General features: G+C 50.4%; 1 protein-coding gene across 1 annotated transcript in view; it reads right to left on the bottom strand.

Moving 5' to 3' along the window:
* Positions 1-5804: 5804 nt before the first annotated feature.
* CASP2 (caspase 2) overlaps positions 5805-13473 on the bottom strand; it is a 29590-nt gene continuing 21921 nt past the window's right edge. The window contains exons 7-9 of the mRNA XM_083149871.1: positions 10371-10517; positions 9945-10054; positions 5805-8242 (exon numbers count right to left, since the gene is read on the bottom strand). Of these exons, the coding sequence (XP_083005997.1) occupies positions 8114-8242; positions 9945-10054; positions 10371-10517 (386 nt within the window). The 3' untranslated portion in view covers positions 5805-8113. The remainder of the gene's footprint in view (positions 8243-9944; positions 10055-10370; positions 10518-13473) is intronic.

The following is a 13473-nucleotide window of genomic DNA, read 5'->3' as shown; positions in this document are numbered from 1 at the left end:
ACTCACACTGGTGCACCCTCACACCTCCCCTACTCACACTGGTACACCCTCACACCTCCCCTACTCCCACCTGTACTACTCACACTGGTACACCCTCACACCTCACCTACTCCCACCTGTACTACTCACACTGGTACACCCTCACACCTCCCCTACTCCCACCTGTACTACTCACACTGGTACATCCTCACACCTCCGCTACTCCCACCTGTACTACTCACACTGTTGCACCCCCACACCTCCCCTACTCCCACCTGTGCTACTCACACTGGTACACCCTCACACCTCCCCCTACTCCCACCTGTACTACTTACACTGGTACACCCTCACACCTCCCCCTACTCCCACCTGTACTACTTACACTGGTACACCCTCGCACCTCCCCTACTCACACTGGTACACCCTCACAACTCCCCTACTCCCACCTGTACTACTCCCACTGGTACACCCTCACACCTCCCCTACTCCCACCTGTACTACTCACACTGGTACACCCTCACACCTCCCCCTACTCCCACTGGTACACCCTCACACCTCCACTACTCCCACCTGTACTGCTCACACTGGTACACCCTCACACCTCCACTACTCCCACCTGTACTACTCACACCGGTACACCCCCACACCTCCCCTACTCCCACCTGTACTACTCACACCGGTACATCCTCACACCTCCGCTACTCCTACCTGTACTACTCACACTGGTACACCCTCACACCTACCCTACTCACACCTCCCCTACTCACACTGGTAAACCCTCACACCTCCCCTACTCCCACCTGTACTGCTGACACTGGTGCACCCTCACACCTCCCCTACTCCTACCTTTACTACTCACACTGGTACACCCTCACACCTTCCCTACTCACACTGGTACACCCTCACACCTCCCCTACTCCCACCTATACTACTCACACTGGTACACCCTCACACCTCCCCTACTCCCACCTGTACTACTGACACTGGTACACCCTCACACCTCCCCTACTCCCACTGGTACACCATCACACCTCCCCTTCTCCCACCTGTACTACTCACTGGTACACCCTCACACCTCCCCTACTCCCACCTGTACTACTCACACCTCCCCTACTCCCACTGGTACACCCTCACACCTCTCCTACTCTCACCTGTACTACTCCCACTGGTACACCCTCACACCTCCCCTACTCCCACCTGTACTACTCACACTGGTACACCCTCACACCTCCCCCTACTCCCACCTGTACTACTGACACTGGTACACCCTCACACCTCCCCTACTCCCACTGGTACACCCTCACACCTCCCCTACTCCCACCTGTACTACTCACACTGGTACACCCTCACATCTCCCCTACTCCCACATGTACTACTCACACTGGTACACCCTCACACCTCCCCTACTCCCATTGGTACACCCTTACACCTCCCCTACTCCCACCTGTACTGACACTGGTACACCCTCACACCTCCCCTAATCCCACCTGTACTACTCACACTGGTACACCCTCAAACCTCCCCCTACTCCCACCTGTACTACACACACTGGTACACCCTCACACCTCCCCTACTCCCCCCTGTACTACTGACACTGGTACACCCTCACACCTCCCCTACTCCCACCTGTACTACTCACACTGGTACACCCTCAAACCTCCCCTACTCCCACCTGTACTACTCACACTGGTACACCCTCACACCTCCCCTACTCCCACCTGTACTACTCACACTGCTACACCCCCACACCTCCGCTACTCACACCTGTACTACTCACATTGGTACACCCTTACACCTCCGCTACTCCCACCTGTACTACTCACTCTGGTACACCCTTACACCTCCCCTTCTCCCACCTGCACTACTCACACTGGTACACCCTCACACCTCCCTTACTCCCACCTGTACTACTCACACTGGTACACCCTCACACCTCCCCTACTACCACCTGTACTACTCACACTGGTGTATACCCTCACACCTCCCCTACTCCCCCTGTACTGCTCACACTGGTACACCCCCACACCTCCGCTACTCCCACCTGTACTACTCACACTGGTACACCCTCACACCTCCCCTACTCCCACCTGTACTACTCACACTGGTACACCCTCACACCTCCCCTACTCCCACCTGTACTTCTCACACTGGTACACCCTCACACCTCCCCTACTCCCACCTGTACTACTCCCACTGGTACACCCTCACACCTCCCCTACTCCCACCTGTACTACCCACACTGGTACACCCTCACACCTCCCCTGATCCCACCTGTACTACTCACACTGGTACACCCTCACACCTCCCCTACACCCCCCGTACTACTCCCACTGGTACACAGTCACACCTCCCCTACTCCTACCTGTACTACCCACACCTCCCCTACTCCCATCTGTACTACTCACACTGGAACATCCTCACACCTCCCCTACTCCCACCTGTACTAACACTGATACACCCCACACCTCCCCTACTCCCACCTGTACTACTCACACTGGTACACCCTCACACCTACCCTACTCCCACCTGTACTACTCACATTGGTGCACCCTCACACCTCCCCTACTCCCACCTGTACTGCTCACACTGGTGCACCCTAACACCTCTCCTACTCCCACCTGTACTACTCCCACTGGTACACCCTCACACCTCGCCTACTCCTACCTGTACTGCTCACACTGGTACACACTCACACCTCCCCCTACTCCCACCTGTACTGCTCACACTGGTGCACCCTAACACCTCTCCTACTCACACTGGTACACCCTCACACCTCGCCTACTCCTACCTGTACTGCTCACACTGGTACACACTCACACCTCCCCCTACTCCCACCTGTACTACTCACACTGGTACACCCTCACACCTCCCCTACGCCCCCCGTACTACTCACACTGGTACACAGTCACACCTCACCTACTCCTACCTGTACTACCCACACTGGTACACCCCCACACCTCCCCTACTCCCTCCTGTACTACTCACACTGGTACATCCTCACACCTCCGCTACTCCCACCTGTACTACTCACACTGATACACCCTCACACCTACCCTACTCCCACCTGTACTACTCACACTGGTGCACCCTCACACCTCCCCTACTCACACTGGTACACCCTCACACCTCCCCTACTCCCACCTGTACTACTCACACTGGTACACCCTCACACCTCACCTACTCCCACCTGTACTACTCACACTGGTACACCCTCACACCTCCCCTACTCCCACCTGTACTACTCACACTGGTACATCCTCACACCTCCGCTACTCCCACCTGTACTACTCACACTGTTGCACCCCCACACCTCCCCTACTCCCACCTGTGCTACTCACACTGGTACACCCTCACACCTCCCCCTACTCCCACCTGTACTACTTACACTGGTACACCCTCACACCTCCCCCTACTCCCACCTGTACTACTTACACTGGTACACCCTCGCACCTCCCCTACTCACACTGGTACACCCTCACAACTCCCCTACTCCCACCTGTACTACTCCCACTGGTACACCCTCACACCTCCCCTACTCCCACCTGTACTACTCACACTGGTACACCCTCACACCTCCCCCTACTCCCACTGGTACACCCTCACACCTCCACTACTCCCACCTGTACTGCTCACACTGGTACACCCTCACACCTCCACTACTCCCACCTGTACTACTCACACCGGTACACCCCCACACCTCCCCTACTCCCACCTGTACTACTCACACCGGTACATCCTCACACCTCCGCTACTCCTACCTGTACTACTCACACTGGTACACCCTCACACCTACCCTACTCACACCTCCCCTACTCACACTGGTAAACCCTCACACCTCCCCTACTCCCACCTGTACTGCTGACACTGGTGCACCCTCACACCTCCCCTACTCCTACCTTTACTACTCACACTGGTACACCCTCACACCTTCCCTACTCACACTGGTACACCCTCACACCTCCCCTACTCCCACCTGTACTACTCACACTTGTACACCCTCACACCTCCCCTACTCACACTGGTACACCCTCACACCTCCCCTACTCCCACCTATACTACTCACACTGGTACACCCTCACACCTCCCCTACTCCCACCTGTACTACTGACACTGGTACACCCTCACACCTCCCCTACTCACACTGGTACACCCTCACACCTCCCCTACTCCCACCTATACTACTCACACTGGTACACCCTCACACCTCCCCTACTCCCACCTGTACTACTGACACTGGTACACCCTCACACCTCCCCTACTCCCACTGGTACACCATCACACCTCCCCTACTCACACTGGTAAACCCTCACACCTCCCCTACTCCCACCTGTACTGCTGACACTGGTGCACCCTCACACCTCCCCTACTCCTACCTTTACTACTCACACTGGTACACCCTCACACCTTCCCTACTCACACTGGTACACCCTCACACCTCCCCTACTCCCACCTGTACTACTCACACTTGTACACCCTCACACCTCCCCTACTCACACTGGTACACCCTCACACCTCCCCTACTCCCACCTATACTACTCACACTGGTACACCCTCACACCTCCCCTACTCCCACCTGTACTACTGACACTGGTACACCCTCACACCTCCCCTACTCCCACTGGTACACCATCACACCTCCCCTTCTCCCACCTGTACTACTCACTGGTACACCCTCACACCTCCCCTACTCCCACCTGTACTACTCACACCTCCCCTACTCCCACTGGTACACCCTCACACCTCTCCTACTCTCACCTGTACTACTCCCACTGGTACACCCTCACACCTCCCCTACTCCCACCTGTACTACTCACACTGGTACACCCTCACACCTCCCCCTACTCCCACCTGTACTACTGACACTGGTACACCCTCACACCTCCCCTACTCCCACTGGTACACCCTCACACCTCCCCTACTCCCACCTGTACTACTCACACTGGTACACCCTCACATCTCCCCTACTCCCACATGTACTACTCACACTGGTACACCCTCACACCTCCCCTACTCCCATTGGTACACCCTTACACCTCCCCTACTCCCACCTGTACTGACACTGGTACACCCTCACACCTCCCCTAATCCCACCTGTACTACTCACACTGGTACACCCTCAAACCTCCCCCTACTCCCACCTGTACTACACACACTGGTACACCCTCACACCTCCCCTACTCCCATTGGTACACCCTTACACCTCCCCTACTCCCACCTGTACTGACACTGGTACACCCTCACACCTCCCCTAATCCCACCTGTACTACTCACACTGGTACACCCTCAAACCTCCCCCTACTCCCACCTGTACTACACACACTGGTACACCCTCACACCTCCCCTACTCCCCCCTGTACTACTGACACTGGTACACCCTCACACCTCCCCTACTCCCACCTGTACTACTCACACTGGTACACCCTCAAACCTCCCCTACCCCCACCTGTACTACTCACACTGGTACACCCTCACACCTCCCCTACTCAGACTGGTACACCCTCACACCTCCCCTACTCCCACCTGTACCACTCACACTGGTACACCCTCACACGTCCCCTACCCCCACCTGTACTTCTCACACTGGTGCACTCACACCTCCCCTACTCCCACCTGTACTACTCACACTGGTACACCTCCTCTGCTCACACTTGGAATTAATACACTGGTACACCCTCCCACCTGTACTACTCACACCGGTACACGCTCACACCTGTAATTACTACACTGGTACACCCTCCCGATGATACGTCTCCAATGTGAGCCTGCATTTATTTTGCGTACCTTGTGATATACGCTGTGGAGCACAAACCAACCACAATAATAAGAACATATAAAAAGTTTTATTAAACGAAAACATCATTCCTCATTCTTAACGGAGATACACCGTGACACGGCCAGGCGTGTGACAATGTAGTATTTGGCATAGTATAATACAGAATGCGGCAGTGTCTAAAAAGCGAGAAAGTCCTGAGATAAAGATCTGGAAAGGGCGACGGAGATACCCGCGATGCCCGGACCACTGGCAGTTAGGAATGTTCACATAAACGTCAGCAGGTTGTTTACACTCCTCATAATGCGTCTTCATTTAGGTCCAAATGATCCAATAAAAGCCACATATAAGCTACTTTTCTTACCGTTTAGATGGATAGTCCCAACAATGTGTCCGAATCTGAATGTGACATTGTACGATGCAGCGACTGATGCTTTATCCCGCGCCATGTTCCGTAGTGCTTTGTATACAGACTCATTTGCACTCACATACAAGCGTTATTAATCAGTTCAGTCTCCTGAAACGGTTCACTGCAGAGCACGGGACCTGCGCCTCACACCGCACGGCATATTAAGGCTACATGCATGTGGACACATCTGTACACAAATTACATTTAGGAGATGTTGGCAAAACTTAAGTGCAGCAATTTCTCAATGTGCAATTGGCTATTTCTTTGGAGGGGGCAAACATTCACACAACACTGCCCCATAACACCAGGCATTGCACTGTGTAAATGATCACTGGGATTCAGTCACTGGTGTACAAGTCGCAGTATGAGATGTTTAATGTGGCAATGAGAAGCTGTACCTGGGATAATACTCTGCAGCATATATCGCACCAAGGGTGACATTTTATATTAAGAGAGATTCAGTAAGTGAGAGATTTGGTAAAAGCGGCAATCATTTACACCGCAAAATCAAAACTGGAGATTTCCCCATACGGGACAATTCTTATAACATTTATACCAGATGGTACCTAGTCCCTGAACGATTGCACCATATGAACCCAAGCTCCTCTAACTTGTGCTGGAGGAACTGTGCCCAGCTGGGAACATTCTATCACATCTGGTGGACCTGCCCGGTAATTCAGCCATACTGGAAGATGGTGCGCTCCCTCCTATCACAACTCTTCACCCTCTATGCCCCGCCAAAACACCTGCCAACTTTCTCCTATGTGCCCCTCTTGACCACAAACCTACAGAAATGAACAAAGCTTACATATTTTGTCTTCTGCACTCAATTGGAGGATACCTACGGCCCGAGCCATCAAGAGCTCCTGAACAGAATCTGGTATATGGCGAATATGGAACACATCACTAGCCTTCAGAACAATCTTGTTAAAAAATTCCCCTCTACCTGGACTCTGTGATACTCTCTTCATAACATTCCCCTCCCTGGCCGTAAGTAATGCCCACCTTCTAATCATACTCACGTGCCTCTTTTTCTCTATCCAAATCCTTTTTTCCCTTTTCTCCTTCATCAATCCCTCTCCGACAGCCCCGTCTCACCCTCACTGACATACTCTAACACCACTTTTTCACTTTCCCCTCCTGTAAACATTTTTCACATACTAACACCCTCTTAACCACCCCCTGTTGTATTACTGCTTTTTGTTCTCTCGGTACTAAATAGAATTGTTCTTCTTTGTATGTTTTACAGCGACATACGGCTTATTTTAATTATTGAATTCCGATGTTTTTTTCAACTCAGTTTTTATGTTCAACCTGCTTTTCGCTATTTTGCTGTATTTCCTGTCTATTCAAATAAAACTATTGGAAATAAAAAAATAAAAAACCTGGAGATTTCTTACCAAATCTCTCACTTTCTGAATCTCTCATCCTATTACATATAACCCCAAGTGTTGAATGAAAACGGAATCAGCACAAACGGACGTCAAGAGCTTGGAAGCCTATGAGGCCAATCATCGAGTTGGTCCTAACTTCATGTAAGGCCAGTGGGAGAAAAAAAGTGCAAAAGCTGAGGCACAAAGCAAACTCCCCCCTGCCTCCAACAGCGGCAAACCAAGAACCCCACAAACTGAGGAATATACTAAACATAAAATAATAAAAAACAAGCAATCTCCCATCATGGAGCGGCCTGTTACGTAGCACAGAACCTGTCACACATCGGGGTAGATGGATACAGTTACCAGGACCCCCAGACCCCACCGTCCACTCTGTGAACATGGGGTAACAAATTGATTCCGGGGCAGCACCTCTCTCAATGCTGAAGGTCTGGTGCAGAAAGCGACAGGAGACCATATAAACATGGAAGACGTGAATAAAGTTTGTATTTTTCTTTCTGTGGACTAACGGATAACTATGTATAAATTATAAGTGCTGGCAGCTTGTGGCGGTGCTGGGTATCACAGGGAGATTCCCGGGAACAGGTAGAGGTCTCGGCAGAGAGTGCTGCTATACTCGGACATCTCTTTGCAGCGGTGATATTCAGTCCCTGGAGCGTGGCCCTCTCGTTTCTTTATGCAAGCGTTCACCTGCGGGACAGATCGGAACCTTTATGTTATCATCCGTCAAACTGCGACATTTTCAGTTGCGAATTTTGTTTGCACAATGCGGCACATACGCAGACATTTATTTATTTACAGTTTCTTATATAGCGCAGCAGACATTCAATAAAATTGCCCAATTTGCAACCCATACTGAATTAGGCTCAATGTGCCTTGGGGGATAATATACCTTTTTAAATGACTACTGCATTTACAAATACAACATTTTGAACAGAAAAAAAAGATCATTTGCAAACTGCACCGATGTCCAGTTTATGCTTTTATTGTGTAATACTGCAAAATTCAAGGATAGGTGACAAGGTGGTACATTAATGGACTAAGGGCCTAAATCAGACAAACTGGGTGGTTTCCGTACAAATCTGATGGCGTAGGGTCTGAGCTTGTGCAGAACAGGTCTTGTGATATCACACACAGCCCCTTGTTAGCCGCAGCAGGATTACCATGCTGAAGCATGTGGGGGGCGGCACCCAGCATAGTTCTTTTAAACAGGAGGCAGTCATGACGGATCCAGGGTCTGCATTGTTGTACACAGCGCTCCTGGAGCCTGGTGTAAGGATACGAAGACTAGCATGCATGAGTGTCAGCTCACTGAAGCTGATAGGTTCCTATGAAAACTGCGACTGAGGGCTGTAAAATTGATCTGGGGAAATGTAAAATACAGCTCCTCCGTTTCCCCAGTGTGACTGCCCGGCAGCTGCAGAGGCGGGTAGGGGCAGAGGGTATGTATACTTAGGGTGCCCACACACTACTACAGCATTTTTTGGGCGGATCGGACGATTTTCGACCGATCGGACGATTTTACCGCAAACCATTCATAATCTGTGGGACAGGGCTAGTCGAGTGCTTAGAGGTTCATGCGTTCGGGCTTGGGGGTATTTGGGAGTTGGGCCAATCTGGTGTGTTCGGGGGCTTGGGTGCTCAGACGGTCAGGGAGTTGGAGCACTCTGGTCCGTTTGGGCACTGTAGTGTTCGGGCTCCCAGATGGGGGAGCTTTGGCTTGTGGTCAATGGTGTGCCTGTGACAGCAGCGCAGCCCTGGAGAGTCCGGGCATACCACCGTAGGGGTTAACATTTTTCTGAAATCTTAAAATGAACTCTTTGCATTAAATATTTTGTCCAGGACTGACGGGGAGTTCAAGGGAAATGTTAATATCACAGATCCTTCTAGTGTGGGCACCTTTTACCAGCCCCTGTAATTATCTGGATGCTGCTGCTGGTCTTCTTACCACCGGCATCCCGACCCCTGGTCCCGTGGACATATTCCCAGTTCATAAGTGACATAACATATATTACATCCGTATATAAGTCAGTAGTTATCCCACCTGTTTCCACACACAGAGATTCTGAAAACCTGGCCTACAGGGGATAGGAGCTGAAATCACTGGTTCTCATACCATGTACCCTCACGCACGTCCCCCTGGTGTAATGCAATCCTGATATTTTTTCAGTTTTTGATAATAAAATGTGACCTAAACCAGTACATTAAGGGGCAGGTGTATTACGCCTGGTGAAGTGATAAAGAGTGATCACACAGCAGCCAATCAGCTTCTAACTGTCCTTTTTCAAATCCAGCCTGTATGTTGACAGTTGAGAGCTGATTGGTTGCGGTGTTATCACTTCACCAGCCATAATACATCTGTCCCATGTTACTAAGGTAACACTGCTCTTACCTTCACCAGCATGTCAGCCACATGTGTGTCCTTAGCATGTTTGGAAAACACTTCAGTAAGGTCCTGAATGAACCACGAGCCCCGTTTTGTATTGCGCAGGGATACAGTACCTGAAAGATATGGCGACAGAATGTTATATACTTACTCCATGAGGTCACACAGTGACCCGAGAATAGAGGAGATCACAAGGAGTACAGGGGTGATTCTGACACAAACACCACCCTATTGTTAATACCACACAATAAGGCATTCTGCAAAAGCAAGACTCTGAAACAGAAACATTTGCATTACAAGTTCCCTGTGCGAATACTAAAGCATGTTTAATGTCACCCCAGCATTTCTGACCAATATAACCTGCGGCTGGAAATATAAGATAGTATTATAAGCCCCTATTATGAATGAAAGGGGTCTGTGCCGTGCACTCACCTTTCAGACACGCGTAGGCGCAGATCATGTCAGACTGGGTCGGCAGACGGATCTTCCCGTCCTCTTTTCCTGCGTCGCTCTGTTCGCAGCCGGGAGATCCAGCTTGTTCTCTTCCGTCTTGCTGATCTACGCCTCGATCTGCCTCTTCTGTCATACATACGGAAAATGGAACACGTCAAATACTGAAGGAAAACACTTCTCAAGTTGCTTCTAACATATCCACTTGTGAGATTACAATTTAAGCTGAATTTCGGTATCAATTACCAACAGTCACATTCTGCTCTATCGTTAAATCAGCATAATGAAGCTAAATAGGATGGGGAGACACAACCATTGGGTGGAACAGAAGCGGATACATTTAAATGTTACTCTTCCACCACAGGGTAACAGAGAAAGTTGGATGAAATAACTTATGGGGCCAATACATCTTCAATTAATTGTGGCATCTGCCAATGCCTGGTTGGTGGGCGAAATCAGCATAATCCACCATGTTGGCCAATCTTGATTCGCCAATTCTGACTCAATAACAACGGCAAAAATGTAGTGTTTTGACAATCCTGAATAATGAACACAATTAGTGCTCGGGGTCACCATCTCCCCGAAATATAGAATAATCTGATTGGCTACAGAATGTTTTCTGCCTAGCCACTTCCAAACAGAGGACTACACGAGTCCTTGAGGGCTAACCTTGACAATCCAGCTGTTGTTGAACTACACATCCCAGCATACTTTGCTTCAGTTTTGCTATTTGGCCATGCTAAACCTGATGCAGAGCATGCTGGGATGTGTAGTTCAACAACAGCTGGAGAGTCAAGGTTAGCCATCAAGGGCACGAGGGAAAGGTAACCAGTGGAGTACCCCAGGGGATCTGTACTTGGACCAGTGCTATTTAATATCTTTATTTGTGACATTGCAAATAGAATTGAGGGTAAAATATGCATCTTTTTTTGCAGATGACACAAAGGTATGCACCAGGGTAGACACACCAGGAGGGGTAAATCAAATGATTGAGGATCTAGGTAGATTAGAGGAATGGTAAAGAGAATGGCAACTACAGTTTAATGCCAAAAAATGCAAAATCATGCACTTGGGTCTCAGAAATCCAAAGACTCAATATAGTATAAATGGCACTATAATGGAAACTACTGAGGAAGAGAGGGATCTAGGTGTCACTATTTCAGGGGACTTAAAGGCAGGTAGGCAATGTAACAAAGCAATGAAGAAGGCAAGTCAGATGCTTGGTTGCATAGGGAGAGGTATCAGCAGTAGAAAGAAAGAAGTAATAATGCCACTGTATAGATCATTGGTACGACCTCACCTAGAGTATTGTGTTCAGTTCTGGAGGCCATATCTCCAGAAGGATATAAATACATTAGAGACTGTACAAAGAAGGGCAACTAAAATGGTGCATGGCCTACATCACAAAACGTACCAGGAAAGACTAAAAGATCTTAACATGTATAGTTTGGAGCAGAGAAGGGAAAGGGGGGACATGATAGAAACTTTCACATATATCAAGGGTTATAACAAGGTACAGGTGGGAGACATTCTTCACAGGAAGAGGAGCAGCAGAACACGGGGACACGCACTGACACTAGAGGGAGGAAGGTACAGGTGGGAGACATTCTTCACAGGAAGAGGAGCAGCAGAACACGAGGACATGCACTGACACTAGAGGGAGGAAGGTACAGGTGGGAGACATTATTCACAGGAAGAGGAGCAGCAGAACACGAGAACATGCACTGACACTAGAGGGAGGAAGGTACAGGTGGGAGACATTAGTCACAGGAAGAGGAGCAGCAGAACACGAGGACATGCACTGACACTAGGGGGAGGAAGGTACAGGTGGGAGACATTCTTCACAGGAAGAGGAGTAACAGAACACGAGGACATGCACTGACACTAGAGGGAGGAAGGTACAGGTGGGAGACATTCTTCACAGGAAGAGGAGCAGCAGAACACGAGGACATGCACTGACACTAGAGGGAGGAAGGTACAGGTGGGAGACATTCTTCACAGGAAGAGGAGCAGCAGAACACGAGGACATGCACTGACACTAAAGGGAGGAAGGTACAGGTGGGAGACATTAGTCACAGGAAGAGGAGCAGCAGAACACGAGGACATGCACTGAAACTAGAGGGAGGAAGGTACAGGTGGGAGACATTCTTCACAGGAAGAGGAGCAGCAGAACACGAGGACATGCACTGACACTAGAGGGAGGAAGGTACAAGTGTGAGACATTCTTCACAGGAAGAGGAGCAGCAGAACACGAGGACATGCACTGAAACTAGAGGGAGGAAGGTACAGGTGGGAGACATTCTTCACAGGAAGAGGAGCAGCAGAACACGAGGACATGCACTGACACTAGAGGGAGGAAGGTACAGGTGGGAGACATTCTTCACAGGAAGAGGAGCAGCAGAACACGAGGACATGCACTGACACTAGAGGGAGGAAGGTACAGGTGGGAGACATTCTTCACAGGAAGAGGAGCAGCAGAACACGAGGACATGCACTGACACTAGAGGGAGGAAGGTACAGGTGGGAGACATTCTTCACAGGAAGAGGAGCAGCAGAACACGAGGACATGCACTGACACTAGAGGGAGGAAGGTACAGGTGGGAGACATTAGTCACAGGAAGAGGAGCAGCAGAACACGAGGACATGCACTGACACTAGAGGGAGGAAGGTACAGGTGGGAGACATTCTTCACAGGAAGAGGAGCAGCAGAAAACGAGGACATGCACTGACACTGGGGGGAGGAAGGTACAGGTGGGAGACATTAGTCACAGGAAGAGGAGCAGCAGAACACGAGGACATGCACTGACACTAGAGGGAGGAAGGTACAGGTGGGAGACATTAGTCACAGGAAGAGGAGCAGCAGAACACGAGGACATGCACTGACACTAGAGGGAGGAAGGTACAGGTGGGAGACATTCTTCACAGGAAGAGGAGCAACAGAACACGGGGACATGCACTGACACTAGAGGGAGGAAGGTGCAGGTGGGAGACATTCTTTACAGGAAGAGGAGCAGCAGAACACGAGGACATGCACTGACACTAGAGGGAGGAAGGTACAGGTGGGAGACATTCTTCACAGGAAGAG

This window comes from Crinia signifera, chromosome 6 (assembly GCF_055691185.1).
Source record: "Crinia signifera chromosome 6, ASM5569118v1, whole genome shotgun sequence".
Classification (NCBI taxonomy): domain Eukaryota; kingdom Metazoa; phylum Chordata; class Amphibia; order Anura; family Myobatrachidae; genus Crinia; species Crinia signifera.
The sequence above is the reverse complement of the archived record's forward strand: the minus strand, read 5'-3'. Positions and strand labels throughout refer to the sequence as shown.